This window comes from Tenrec ecaudatus, chromosome 18 (genome assembly GCF_050624435.1).
Source record: "Tenrec ecaudatus isolate mTenEca1 chromosome 18, mTenEca1.hap1, whole genome shotgun sequence".
In the NCBI taxonomy this organism is placed as follows: Eukaryota; Metazoa; Chordata; class Mammalia; order Afrosoricida; family Tenrecidae; genus Tenrec; species Tenrec ecaudatus.
This window is the reverse complement of record NC_134547.1, coordinates 67,321,828-67,337,016: the sequence shown is the minus strand read 5'-3', so window position 1 is coordinate 67,337,016 and position 15,189 is coordinate 67,321,828. Positions and strand designations below refer to the sequence as shown.

At 49.1% G+C, this 15,189-nt stretch overlaps 1 protein-coding gene across 1 annotated transcript in view; it reads right to left on the bottom strand.

Annotated features, from left to right (window-relative positions):
- The window catches only part of VAT1L (vesicle amine transport 1 like), a 140,917-nt gene that overhangs the window by 57,619 nt on the left and 68,109 nt on the right, over positions 1 to 15,189 (bottom strand). Inside the window, exons 5-7 of the mRNA XM_075536585.1 lie at positions 13,070 to 13,173; positions 9,273 to 9,328; positions 6,967 to 7,161 (exon numbers count right to left, since the gene is read on the bottom strand). Coding sequence (XP_075392700.1) covers positions 6,967 to 7,161; positions 9,273 to 9,328; positions 13,070 to 13,173 — 355 coding nt within the window. The remainder of the gene's footprint in view (positions 1 to 6,966; positions 7,162 to 9,272; positions 9,329 to 13,069; positions 13,174 to 15,189) is intronic.

Genomic DNA, 15,189 nt, shown 5'->3' with positions numbered 1-15,189 from the left:
AACCGATCGATGGCATCATCTGGTTTCCAGCTCCTGGAGAACTTCTGGCCTCGACGGCATATTGTTCTGTATATGCGCTGCCAGACACAGGAGCCGCTAGGCAGGCCCCGCTAACGAGCCCTTGAAACGTGGCTTCTGCAAGTGAGGCACTTACATTTTAATTTTACCTCATTCTAAAGCATCAAAATTTAAGCCGCCCCATATGGCTGTTAGCTGCCATGTGGATGGGGCAGACAGAGGACTCTGTAAATCAGGTTGTAACGTACTGCCGATGACGCCTTTCCATCACAGATTTTCAAAATGGCCAGGCTCTCCTGGCAGCCTTCTTCTAAATACTGCATGGCAGATGGGGGAAGGCACTTTTCACCAGAGGCCACAGCTCCATCACCCCGGCATGCATCTTTCTAGCATTTTTGTTGGGCCTCAGTTGGGCAGCAGGTAATTTCAGAGACTGAAGCTTCCATATTTCTTAAGCCAGCCTCTCGACTAACAATCCCCTTAAGCAGAACCCAGTCCCTCCTCTGCAGGGCAGCGAAAACCTCCATGATCTGACCCCACTGACCGAGCCAACCGCAAGCGCTCTCGGCCGGTTGTTGGCCTGCGGGCCGTGGTGTCGGCTACCACTCGTGGCGACCCCAAGCATCGCACCATGAAACACTGCCCAGACCTGAGCCTTCCTCACTACTGTTATTACGCCAGAGCTCATTGTGACGGTCATCTGGTTGAAGATTATCCGCTCTTTTTTGCTGACCCTACTACTTTTGCCAAGCACGATCTCTTTTTCCAGGGACTGGTCTCTGCTGGTAAAGTATGCAAAGTATGAGAGACCACGTCTCGCCATCTTTGCACCTAAGGAACATGCTGCAAGTTATCTTTCAAGACAGATGTGTTCGGGCTGCTGGAAGTCCATGGTATAGTCAACATTCTCCAATGTGGCGATCCAAATGCGCCGATCGCTCCGTGGTCTTCCTCATTCATTGTCCAGTGTTCACGTGCACAGGCCACGAGTGAAAATACCACGGCTCAGGCCAGGCACACCGCAGCCCTCAAAAGGAGGCCTCTGCTCTTCCACAGAGAAGTTTGGGGGAGCAGCTTTGCGCGCAGCAATCCATCATTTGATTTCTTTCGGCTAGCAGCTCCTGCTTTTGTCAGCTCACACCTTGATCTCCACTCCCCGTACCCCACACTCACCTACTTCCGGTACTTCCCGTGTGTGACACTTCTTAAAAACCCCAACATGGTCCAGATGATCACTTTTGTCCTTCTGGTCTCAATCAAGCCACGCCATTCTCGAAACCATCTCTGAATATTCATTCTAATGTGCACCATTCTCTCTCTCTTCCCAAATGTCCACGGCACTTGAAACCCATGTCCCATGGGTGAACCCTGAACAGCCTTTGATTCCTAGGTTTTATTCTTGTCTCAGCATCGAAGTCATGAACTCCAGGATAGGGGCTGTGCTTGCTAATCCCATCCACAGAGTTTTACATCCTAAAATGGTACCAGACTATAGTAGGTGTTTGGTTGGTCACTGTTTCCAGGGCAACAAATATTGGTGTCATCCCTTCCCAGTTGGAATGCATTCACCAATTATTTACAGAGTGTATCCATTTCCGGGACGTTTGTAAAAATTATCACCACCATGACTTAAAGTCATTTGTTCGTTTATAAATGAAGAGGCTAGAAGTCAGACCCAGGTGTTGGCAGGCTTCTGGAAACCCTGAAGGAGGATCCATTCTATGTCAAGTCCAAGCTGCTGGTGGCTCCCAGTGATCCTTGGCATTTCCTGGCTCCTGGAGGCATCCTTCCATCTTCATATCGCCTTGTTCTCTCTATCTTTGTCTTTTTCTGCCTCTCATGAGGATACTCTCATTAGACTTAGGGCCTACCCTAATCCACTGTGATCTCATCTCAAGGTCCTGACTTAGAATATATCTACAGAGACTCTTCCCCCCAAAATGATCACATCATTTTGGGGTGGGGTGGTGGTGTCACTAATTACACCACCAGTTATTTCAAACTTCACTAGCACCACAGGTGGTAGGCAGGCTTCAGCCCAACTTCTAGACTGGGACAGAAGTGGCCTTGAAAGACATGCTTTCTCTGTTATTTCTTTTGAAAGAGATTTGAACTTCATTGTTAGTGCCATGGGAGTTCCTGTAAAGTTTTTTTAATAGGTTTTTGTACAATTTATTTGTTCATTCCTGCTAAGAAGAATTGTGCCATTATCACCACCATCCGTGTCAGAACATTTGCTTGCACTCATCGCTGTCAGCTCCCCGTTCCCCCCATCCTCCCCTGCCAGGCCCCTAGGCAAGGATCAGTCCAGTCACTGTCTCTACAGATCTAACTATCCTGATGTTGGATGCAGAAAACCATACAAAGCACAAACAGGAAGCAAGCAAACAACAACAAAAACCACCACAACAACTAGAAAAACCATAGAGAAACCTCAATCAAAAGGAAGCAGAAAATATTAAAAATGGAAACAACCTCCGAGGGAAGATTCAAATGACATGGTGTTACATTTTAACCTCATGACATCAGCCATGACCAACTTGACCATGCTGTTTGACCGCATCGCTATTCACCTCCCTCAATGATGGTCGAAGAGGGGTTTCGGCTTCCGATTGTCATCCATAGCCTTTTGCAAGGTGGGCATTTACAATCTAAGCTCTGATACCATTCCCTCTTTTGGAGTCGGATTTTATAATTTACAATCCTTGGATCACACCATTTGGCAGACTTCTTCCAGGTGGACTTAGTTGATGTCTCCCTTAGATGGCTGCTAACATGAAGACAAGCATTTAAGACCTGAGGCACTATTCTTTCTGATACCCTGGCACCATGTGGTTCCTTCACCTTCATTTGCTATTGTACCAATATTGTCAATGATCTATGCATGAGAGCGTGCAGGGAGCAGGCTCCGGGCATGCTTTCTCTTTGAACCACAGGGCATCTTACACATCCATCATGATGCAGTGGCCCATCGAGGAGAATTCATGGTCCATGGGCCTGGTGCCACATGTGGTTTCCCACTAAGTAATAAAACATTTCATATCTTGTAAGCCTTATGTGCTTCCAAACTCGACCAAGGCAAACCTTTACAGATCACAACAGAACACTATCCAATACGAGGGTGTCAGGAGATGCTGTGGATGCAAACATCTCACTGACGTCAGAAATGACGCAGGACTAGATGATGTTTCATCCTCTTACATGCCCAAGGTCACCATGAGTCAGAGCCAACTCAATGACAAATAACCACAGTTACATCCAACCCACCACCGAGAGGTGCACTGTCAATCATACTGCACGGCCGCACTTCTAGCATCTACAGGCATACCCAGGCTGCATCATACCCACTCGGCCTCAGGGATTACATGAACGACACCGTCAGAGACAGATGAGTACAAAGAAACCAGCCCCCGGCCTTATTAAATCTAGTTTGAGGGCACTGAGGGTCCAGGACATTTTTCTTTTCATTTCTAAGGACTTTATATTCCGTCGATGAGGTTATAGAATTGGCCAGAAAAGTAATTTGTATAGCATTTACCAAAGAGGAGCGGGGGATCAGTGTCGTCTTCTTTCTGAGGTTCACAAGGAATAAGCCTGCTTTCGTCAAAGCCAGCAGAGCTGCGTGGGCTTTTGATAAAGAGCTGAGGCTGGCCCAACAGCAGCACAAACAGACGTCTGTAAATATTGCAGCAGAAGAGAGCGCTCAGCAAGTTGGTGGGTGTTGCTGATGAGTGGCTACGGAAGCTTTAGTTGGCAAACAGGCAGCCACCGTCTGCTTCTCTCAGTGGAGGGCGAGCCTGCCATGGGCACTATCATTCTTTTGTGTGGCTCAGGGAGATCTCATTCTATGGTCTCAGCTCGGGGAGATCTGCCTCTCCTTCCCCCTAGGAGACATGGCCATGTGGTTGCCACAACTAGGACAAAGGAAGTATGACTGGCTTGTAAGGGGGAGAGGTCAAAGGTGCTGCTGAGCATCCTACAACACACAGGATGGCTTCCACCATCAAGAATTATCTGGGACACGTCAGCAGTTTCCATTGCTCCACAGAGCAATTCTAACGCAAAGTAATAATATCTTTTTTTGGGGGGGTACAGTTTGTTCGTGCATTGATTTTCCCTGGGGGCATAGTGGTTATGTTTTGGGCTTCTAACCACAAGGACGGTAGCTCAGAACCACCAGTCACTCCTTGGGTGAAAGATAGGGCTCCTTACTCCCATAAGGAGTTACAGTCTCCGAAACCCAAAGGGGGCAGGTCTACCCTATCCTACAGGGTCGGCATGAGTTGGAATCGACAATGGCAGGGAGTCTGAGTATTTATCAGGAAACATAGTACACCTCTGCATGTCAGTGGAATCATTTATCCACTCAGGTTCTGAATCGTTTTGTGTCCCTCTTCTGTGTCAGGTTGGGGAGGGGGGCTTGAAGAATGTCATCAAAGGCTTTCCTCATGTGTCCACTCTGGTGGGAAAGAGACAAGACTTTCAAACAAGTCTGCCAGCGATCAATACAATGGTGAACCTCAAACTGGGGACCGGGGAGGAGATCCCTGGGTGGCATACGTTGTTCCTGTGCTCAGCTGCCCAAAAGGTGGGTGGTTTGCATCTACCCGAAAGCACTGTGGAAGAACAATCCGGGGAGCGACTTCCGAAAAAACAGCTACTGACCGCCCCCCACTGAGGAGCACAGCTCTATTCTGATACCCACGGAGTGCCCATGAGTGCCAACGGAATCGAAGGCAGAGGGGCTGGTTTCAGAGAGAGAGAGAGAGAGAGAGAGAGAATCGCCAGCGGAGTGCAATAGGCCTCTTGGGAGTGAAAATCATCTTACTCTGTTTTACGTATAGAGCAGTTACACATACATCGCACCCCTACAAAGACAGAGACGTATCTGTGCTATGAGTCTCACGAGGGGGTGACTGGAAATAAGAAACCCTAAAAAGGACCCTTCCGTGTGAGAAGACTAAGAAGGAAATACCTGAAACACACCAGGAGCAATCGTAAGCTACACATCCTGAAACGCTGCTCTCTGTAAACACGCCCTCCTACTTTGTCACCAGAACACAGCCCCATGCGTCCGTGCACTCCTCACACTCCCCTGCCGTTTCCCGCACTCCAGTCTTTCCGGCTCCTCCTCAGCCTGAGTATAAGCGCCATGAGCACGAGCCATCTGGGCCGTTCTTCACCATGGAATTTTCCATAGCTGTCTAGTGGCTACTCAGTAACTATTTAGTGACTCCATCACCATTACCACGGCAGAATGTCCTCTTACTTCAGGGACTCACTGGGGCTAACGGAGACCTCCCCCAACCCCACCCCAACCCTTGGATCTCAGCAATTGTTTTAAGTATACCCAGATTTGCTGGCTCCATTGGGCCCTTAATTTAATGCTACATCCCCTTCATTGCACAAAGACAAGGTGAATCCCATAGCCCTGGCCTTGACTATCCCTACATTCTCTCTTCTCTGACCACTGAGAACCCAACAACGGTGCGATCAGCCCTCCCCCGTCCACTGGGATAGCATGCTGAGTATCAGATGGACATCTGACATGTTCAATTAGCAACGTTCCTAGGGAAATTATAATGATAGCCAATCATCTTGGAAATTTACACAACAGGAGGCACGTACGACGGGCTGATTTGGTTTAGTCAGAAATTGAATCACGGCGAGCATTTGCAATGGAACAATGAGCGAAAGGAAGCAGATGGAAAGGTTAATGATGTTACCCACCCCTGGGAAGTGAACTCTTCGCTGGCTTTCTCATTATGCTTTGGGTTAATTTATGAATTTCCGATGATGAGAAAGGCATACTTTTATAATAAGAAACAAGGTTGGCTGGTAGTTGGGTTTCTAAAGACCATGTACAAAATGCAGTACCCGAGAGGATTAGTGTATCTACCCTCCTGGGCTGGTCCCACTTGATTCCACCGCGACCCGTCCCATAGGCTTTGAGGGGTGCTCTCTGTGCATAGAGAAGCCGTCAGATTTCACCCACTTAGTTCACTTGCGGCAAGTCCCACTAACTTCATTACCAGGTGGCCAGCCACTTTCTAATCCACAGAATCTAGGCTTGAGTGATCTTTTTAAAGGAGTCCACAATGCCCCTCCCCACATGTGCCCCAAAGCACTTCTACTCCAAGGTACCTCACTTTTGAAATATGCAAAAAGATATCTTCTCCCAAGTATTTAAAAATAAATTTCAGGATCTCATGGCTCCTGGAAGTCAAAGTTACAGAACCCTGACTTCGAAGAATCCCTTCCTAAAACCTAGGCCACATCTCATCAGTCTCCCCTGGAGAGCCTACTAAACGGACCTCCAAAATACCCAAACCATGCCTCATCCCGGAGAATTTTCTAGAGCCCGTCTTCTCTTAGCAATGTCCACCTGAGCTAAAACAACGAGTACACGCGTCACTATCCTTGCCAGTTACCCGAGGGGCTCTCCATCTTGTTGTGACCAAAGAATGCTTTCTAATCCTAGAATTTTTGACGGGTCACTAAAAGAAAAAACGCCATCCGGCATTCAACCCAACAATCTGGCAACAGTGACCAACCACATCCATCACAATTGCTAACGTCGTCTTGCCGGAACTCAACAGTATCTGCAGTTGACACACAAATCACGTTAGCTCGGAGCCATTATTGAGGGCATTCAGAAGACAACACCAGGCATGACCTTGAAACTAGGCACCGGCTGCCTGTGAACATAGTGTATTTCACATCAAAAGGTGCCGGCACGCGGGCATGGTGAGGCATGTAGCTTGACTGTAGGTAACAAAGCATTTCTTACATGGGAAGCCCTATATTGTAAGACAAGGACTCTAGGATCCTGGTTTGAGACAGACAAACATGGAGAAAAGTCACTAAGTCAAAGATGGTATCTGATTGCCCCTAAGATACTGAGCGTCAGAAAAAGATGCTTTGCTTCGCGGCAATCACCATTCTTACCTCCTCCAGAGCCCACAGCGAGTCGACCACAGGCTTGATCTTCTTCTGGTTGTAGAGTCCTACGAGCCTGTCCACCACTGCTCGGACGAGGCCCGCGCGGCCCTGCTTGAAGAGCAGGTTCAGCAGGGAGAAGCCGGCCATGACTTTGTTCTCTTCGTACAGCTTGATGGGGTTCACCTTCTCCACCTGCCACCACTGCAAGCAGAAAGGGCAGGAGGTGACAAGGAACCAGACCTCGTCAGCAATGCCCGGGGGAGGGGCAGGGGATGGAGCTCCAATGAGCTGTGTGACTTCAGGCAAACCACCTAACCTCTCTGTGCTTCTGTTTCCTCACTGTGTCCCACGGCCCCTCCTGAGGAATTCTTGTGTGAAGGCCCCCCTGAAGTGCTCTAGAAATGTCAATTCCCTTCATTGTCCCCTTAAGTCACCAGGGATGCTTTGAATGAAACAAGTAGGCTTTCTGGGTCAGGAGTGAGGCTCAATCTCTGAATGTTCGCTTCACCTGTTAATCGTCACCATTGTCCCCAGTCTGAGTGCGAATGGCCCACGTGACAAAGGAGACACACAGGCTCAGTGGGACTAGAAGAAAGACAGTGGACCTGAGTCTGTGGCTTTCCAAACCTTTTACAAGAACAGAAAGCCTCATCTTTCTCCCTCAGAGAGGGCGGTGGTTTGGAACTGCTGACCTTGCCATCAGTAGCCCAACGTGTAGCCCGTGACACCACCAGGGCTCCTTGCAGCGACAAAGCTGTCTGGTCAGGAGCGGCTGTCTCAGGCAGGGGACCCTCGGCCTTCCTCGCAGCTCAGTTTTCATAAATGCCTTCACTGGGCGAGGACACACGCTGCAATTACTTTGTTAACACTGTATGTTGTGTTTGCACATTTAGGGGAGAAAGGGAAAACACTTATAACAATCGTATGTAATTTGAGACCAATTTGGTGGCCCACAGGAGGCTGTCAACATCCTGTTAATTACAGCCGAAACAACCAAACAGCTGTGAATGGCACAACGCCTGAATAACGGGGACACACTCCGTCCCGGCAGCACCCCGTCTTAGTCTCCTTTCCTGCCCCACTTGGGGCTTCTGCTGCCGAGATGATTCTGAATTTGAACCTTCGATAGTGAATGCAGAGGGAAGTTCTTTAATATGAACCTCCTAAAGAGCTGGGTATTTCCCACTGCAGGATGCAGGCATGTTAGGAGGGGGGAAGCTTTCGGGAGCCGGTGTTAGCATCTGGCAAATGTTCATTGATGAGATCCAGTGAGTTAATCAGATGTTCACTTGATCTGTGACTGAGAAGTCACATCCCTGGACACTTGTCCCTCCAGGGACCTTCTCAGATTGCCATGCTCTCCGAGAGCTAGAAAACTCCACGCACTGCTACTGAGTCAATTCCGACTCAGCAGGATCCTGTAAGATGGTAGAACTGCCCCTGTGGGTTTCTGAGACTGTCCCCCTTTACAGAAGTAGAAAGCTTCTTCTTTATCTGGTGGTTTCAAATGGCTGACCTTGTGGCTGGCAGCCCATTTTGTAACCACGATGCCACCAGGTCTACTTTAGCTTACCTCTAGCCATAGACCTGGTGGTGTGGTGGGTTAACACACTGGGCTGATAAACGCAAGGCCAGCAGTTCAAAACCACCCACTGCTCTGTAGGAGAAAGCTAAGACTGTCAAGAAAGATGAGATTGATGATGACAGCTGGCAGCCTTGGACACCCACAGGGAAGTTCTACCCAACTCTAGGGGGTCACCAGGAGTCCAGAGTTTCCTAGCTCTAGGTGAGACTGTCAATCTGAGAAGGCCCCTGGGGAGCCAAGTGGCATATCAAATGAGCATCAGTTTAAGGTCCTGATCCTCTAAGGCTGTGGGTGACCAACCTGTCCAAACACAACCTGCTCAAATTCAAACCAAATGCACTGCCACCCAGCTGACTGCGACTCATCGCCTAAGGAGTGTGCTACAGTCATCCGGTGCCTGGAGTCAATGGAATCTCAATGATCCCAGAGACCTAGCCATATAAAAAATCTTAAATCAGCCTACCCCAAGGGCAATTAAAAGGCAGTAGCACTCAGTTCATTTTTGGACCCACGATTACGAAATCCACTATGCCAGTCATCCTGCTGCACTTCACTGCCACTCCACGGGCTGTCGGTCACGGTTCTTTCTGCCCACTTCTCATGGAGAAAGGCAGGATGGAAGCTCCGTGACAAACGCATGATGCAGACGACGGACAAACACAACAAGGTCTATGAATCTGTGCAGGAAGCGCTCACGTCTCATTTGACGGCCAGCACCAATACTTACCGATTTCGCAAAGCTAAAGAAGCTCTTGGTCTCGCCGGTCACCATATTGGACGAACCTGCCAATGGAAGATTCCCAGATCAAAGCAATTGCCAACAGAAACCAACATCTCTTGTTACCCGAGGCGGCGTGGCGGTTGTAGGGTCCATCCCTGGCACGAGCTTGAAGGGGCATTGAATCCAGCCTCGGCAAACTGAGGGCAACCAAGGGTGGGCCCACTGGACTCTTTCAGTTAGGCGTCAAGAGAGCCAAGAGAGAGAAATGCTTCTCAAGGCGAGTAGCTCACCACTGTAGGAAACAGGGCACGCGGTAAAAGGATCGTCAGTGGTTCGAGCAACGCGTTAACCAAATGATGAGCTGCTGAATGTCTTTCGGGTTCTGTTTCTGATCCCTGAGGAATCCAGTGTGAGCCTACTTGAGTTCCGTTCTCAGGCTCTGGCCTGGACTAGGATTTTGGAAGCTGGGGCTGGCTCTTATGTGGGGAAGGGGTTGAGTTTACTTACTCATGGGTTATCCAGAGTCAGTATCCTTACATCCTTTCCCTGTCTCTCATAGTTCTCTTATCACTGAGTCTGATAGAGTCATCATCAATCCATCTGTGCAGATTCCCAATGACGTGGGCCCAACTGAAAATCTCACTACCATCGAGTCAACTCACAGTGACCCTATAGGACAAGGCAGGGCTGGCCCCATGTGGAGTTGGATGGAAAAAAAAAAGAGAAGAATTCAGAAGCAGGTAAGTAAAAGTGAAGACAAGTTTAGAAGCCAAGGACATGGTGTGACCAGTGACTCATCTTCACGGACACCAGGATGTCATGAGTGGGTTGTTGAGTTTGTTGTCACTGTCAGTGTGTGCAGAGTAGAACTGCTCCCCAAGGTTTCCAAAGCTGGTGTTTTCAGAAGCAGATTGGCAGGCCTGTCTTTGGAGGCACCTCTAGATGGGTTCCAAGCACTAATCCTTCTGGTCAGTCATCTAGTGTCCCACCATTTGTGACACCCAGAGATGTCCCAACAAATGAACAAACAAAACCCAAATGCACTATCATGGAGTTGATTTCAACTCTTAGTGACCCTACAGGCCAGAGTACAACAGTCCTCCTGGGTTTCCAAGACTTCAACTCTTTACGGAAGTAGAAAGTCTTAGCTTTCTCCCACGGATCAGATAGGGGCTTTGAACGGCTGACCCTGTGGCTAGGCACCCAACGCACAACCCACAACAACACCAGGACTCCAAAGATGTCTCAGCAGAAAGGTTCAAGCTACTTGAAACAGATGGTATTGGTGTGACAGTTACATAACCTCCTGTCAACTTGCAAGGGGGCGGGGGAATCAGGTTGCAGCTAGACGACCTCATTTGGAGGTGTGCAGGAGATAGCTTGCTGGAGGTGGGACACACAACTCTCCCTGTGAGACATCCTGTTGACAAGCCACATGGAGCTATGCTGATAAAGCCAGCGCTCTGAAGCTGGATGATCCATGTAGAGACCCATACCAGCCCTGATCTACTTCTACTACAACTGGATCCACAAGACTTTCCATCCACTGGCCTGTGATCTTCCTGCATTCTCCATCATTGCAATATGTTGCTTGAGTCTGAAGAGGAATTTTTATAGATTGGTATCGAACATATGGGCTTATCTCAGACTTATAGACTTGATTTGGACTGGGCTGTTTTCTTAATATACAATTACTCTTTTAGATGAAGCTCTCTCTTATCCACATGAGTGTCTATGAATTTGTTTCTCTAGTCAACCAAGACTAACACAGTTGGAAATTGGGATCCGTAGATGGAAAGTATCACTATTCAGAAGGCAGCTGGGAGGCAGAGTGGGGAAAGATTCTCTAAGAAGGCCCAGTGGGCAGAGCTGATTCCTTGATGTTATCTTTGGGGACACAAGAAAGCTCTTTGGGGGTAATATTTTGATGTCGCAGTGATGCCTTTTCAGCAGGCTTCCTGCCTAGTCCCCAAATATTTGGGAGAAAATTCCTTCTCAGAGTGCTGTCACTTAATGGAAAATCCAAAGGCTATCTGCTCAGCTTAACTAGCCGGCGCAGGTACGTTAGCAGGTAGCTGATAAAGCAGGACTTCTGCTTTCATGGGATGACGGCTGAGAAATCTCAGTACCAGGCTTTCATCACTTGTAACCAAGCAATCGATAGAATGAATTAGACACCTTTAAGCCAATCCAGTTTAATTCCACCAAAATGGCACCCTGAAACTGGAACAAAATTAGAATTTCTGATAGATAATAAATTAAGGATGAATAACCCATGCATCTGCACTTACTCATCTGTTAGCCAGAGTCAATAGCCCTAGAGACTTAGCCTGTCTCTCATCGTTTGTCGTATCAGTGATTCAAATAGTCATCATCATCATCAATCTATCTGTGCGGATTCTCGAGTACGTGGTCCCAATTGAAAATCTCATAGCCGTCGACTCTATTCCACACCCCTCCTCATGCCGTGACCCTTTCATACAGTTCCTCGTGTTGTGGTGACCCCCCCCCAACCATAAAATTATTTTCGTTGCTACTTCATAATTGCCAGTTTGCTACTGTTATGAATCAAGCGACCCCTGTGAAACGGTCGTTCAACCCCCAAAGGGGTCGCAACCCACAGGTTGAAAACTGCTGGTCTAGAACAAAGGGTCGATTTTTTATTCTATTTATAAAAGGGCAGTGGTGCCCTGAAGCTCAGAGACTGGTTGACCTCATTATCATTTGGCTTTGGAATATGACATTTAGTCACAGATAAGCCTTTTTGTGTTTGTGAACTAGTATCCAAATTAGTTTGCAAGCTGCCTTGGCTCCTTCGAGCTGCTGTAACAGGAATAGCAGATGTGGGTGGCGTTAGCAAACACAAACATGCTTTCTTGGGGTTTCGGGCGAGAAATCTAAATTCAAGACACCGGCTCCGGGGGAAGACTTTCTCTGTGCGCTCCGAGGGACAATCCTGGTCTCTTCCAACCCCTCTCCTCGGGGCCCTTGATGATCTCCACACCGGATCCACCCTTCCCCAGTTGTGCTTCCTGCTTCTGGCTGAATCTGGCTTTGTAGAACTCAGAGTGGTTGTGCATAAGACTGAGAAGGCGTCACCATCCAACCAAAGCAAACCTTCTTCCCAAATGGATCACTTTCCCAAGGGTAGGGGTCCGGATTGACAGCACGTGTGTTTGGTGGACACAATCCCATCCATCACACATGCCCGTGGAAGAAGAAGAAGAGAGAGGGGTGTCTCTGAAGTCCAGTATGTCAGAGAAAGCCCGCCCCCAGCTGGAGGTCATGGCCTGGCCCCCTTCCCTAGACCCCAGGGCACGAAGGAGCAGGAGAAGCATGTAGGGTCAGGTATCTGCTTCATCCGCTCAGGGTTTCTGTGTAGACTGGGACGCACAGGGCATTTCGAGAAGGAGAGTGTGTTGGTTCAACTGCACCTTCTGTAGACCCTGACATCTTAGTCTCTGTTCTAGCGGGAGCTTCTCACGCCCTCATTTTCTGCACTTCCTGTGATGTCATTCATGTTTTCCCACAGTATCCCAGGCTATGGGCCAAGTCCCTCAGTAGTTCTGCACATATTGGCGACATCTCTTTTGACATCAACTGTCTTCATGGGGATTGGAAGACACTATCTTTTATACTAAAAAACAACTAGCAACAACATTATAGAGAATGTGAAACCAAACCACAGACCCCTGCACCCACCATCCTTTCCTTCGCGTGTCATTGTTTAGGGGTTTCATCTGCAGGCACACTTGCCATCGGCCCAACCACGGGCCATGGCACCGCTTCTCCGGAGCACTCACCGTATAAAATGTAGGTCCCCAGCGGCTTGAGAAGGCTGAGTCCTTTTCCGGTGTTGTCCCCACAGAGGCAATCCAAAACGATGTCCACACCTTCCGCAGAGATTCTAAGTGGCGAGAAGAGAAAGCAAAGTGCCGTCACCAGTCAGGGGCCCAGACCGCCAATCCCTTTCTCTGCCTTCCTCATACCACAAAGGCTCCAAAGAGACAGTAAATAGGCAAAGCCTGGGAGGTGGAGTGACCCTCCCGACTCCAACTGGATTGACACAGTGGCTGCAACGAGGGCTCAGACACAGGAAGACTTGTGATGATAGAACAAGACCCGCCGGAGTTTCCTTTTACTGTTCACAGGGCATCATGAGTCAGAACGGACTCAGTGGGCACCTAACAATGACGACGATGACAAGGTGCACCTCTAAGGATTTCACCCAGTTGGAATCAGCCAGAAATCTGGCTGCTGGTGGCTATTTGGAGACACCTGGTAGCGGAGCAAAGAGGGGAGGCATCGGATCAGATGGTCCAAGTCTGTATCCAGATAACTCCCTTAACTTCTCTGAGCCATCAAGACCTGAGGGCATGGCCGCACACTACAGTCGACTGCAAAAGCTCATGCAAGGTTAGCAGCTCTGCTTCCAGCCTCCTAGAGCACAGCATAGTGCAGTGCTTCCCAACCTTCTTAATGCCGCACCCCTTTCATGCAGTTCCTCATGTGGTGGTGTCCCCCCCAACCATGAAATTATTTTTGTTGCTACTTCATCACTATCATTTTGCTACTGTTATGAATCGGGTGACCCCTGTGAAAGGGTCGTTCGACACCCCCCCTCCAAAAAAAGGGGTCGAGACCCACAGGTTGAGAACTGCTGGCATAGTGGGTTATGCACCAGGCTGCTAACTGCAGGGTCAGCAGTTCGACTCTACCAGCGGCTCCATGGGAGAACGAGTGAGGTTCTCTCTCGTGTACAGATTCATAGCTGGAGTAGCCCCTGGGAGCAGTTCTCCTCTGTGGTATGGGGTCACGATGCGTCAATCAACCCAATTGCAGTGGGTTTGGTTTGGGTTTAGGTCCTCCACAGCCCCACCCATAAGTTCAGGATGAGCGAATGCAGGCACTGTAGGCAGCGGCCCTCCGACCTGAGCTAGCATTGGAAGCATGATCAGCGAGGGCAGGCGGCCAGCGCCCGTGGTTCTTAGGCTGCATTCTCCTGATGTTGTACAGCTCTGCGGAGGTGAAGAACAAACACTAAATAGCCCCAGCTCAGGAATTCTTTGGGCCACAGTTGGCAGCAAGATACTTTGGAATTGCTGACCCACGACTTCTGTGTCCGCCCTTCCTTTGTCCCTCGACCCCTTGTCCCTTCATGGTGAACGCCACCTCTTCACTTTCTGCCCACGCGGGTCAGCGATGAATTTCTGGAGGTTGCCAGCAGAGCCCACAGTGGGAGAGAAAGCTTCCAGCCTTGGCAGAAAGGAATGCTTTGTCATGAGTCTCCTTTCCAGCAGGATCCTGGGTTCTGCACCCAGTGCTTCTCAGCCAGAATGCCGTTTGCTCATGGAACTCCTGACCATCACCTTTATGCTCCTGGCAGGGGGAGTGAGGTGCTTCCGAGGGGTCAGCACTGAGCCGGGACAGGTGGCATCTCACAGAGGGCCGAGCACAGTGCTGGGGACACCCACTAAGCACCAGGCACTTGGATTGGGCTCTGAGGATGCAGAAGAGGAGGAACTAGATCCGAGCTTGTGCTCCTTGGCCGAGGCTGTGCCTGTACCTGCAGCCTCAAGTTGATCGGAATGACAGGGATCTCCTACAGGTTCTGGTTTTTCCTCTGTGGACTTTGAGCTTCTCTGATCCTGATCGGGATCTCTGGTCCCGATGTCCAGAGCTTTCTCTCAGGAGTCACTCAGCAGTTACAGGAAGGGGGTGGGCTTTTGTAAGTCTGGGAAGACTAGAGAAATAAATCCAGGGAGGCTCAGATGTTCATAAGAAAGAGCTTTATGTACAAGAGCAATTGAATATTGAGAAAATGTCCCAGTCCAGTCCAGATCAAGTCTGTAAGTCCAATATTAGCCCATAAGTTCAATACCAATCTATAAATTCCTCACTGAACTCATGCAACACATGCAAT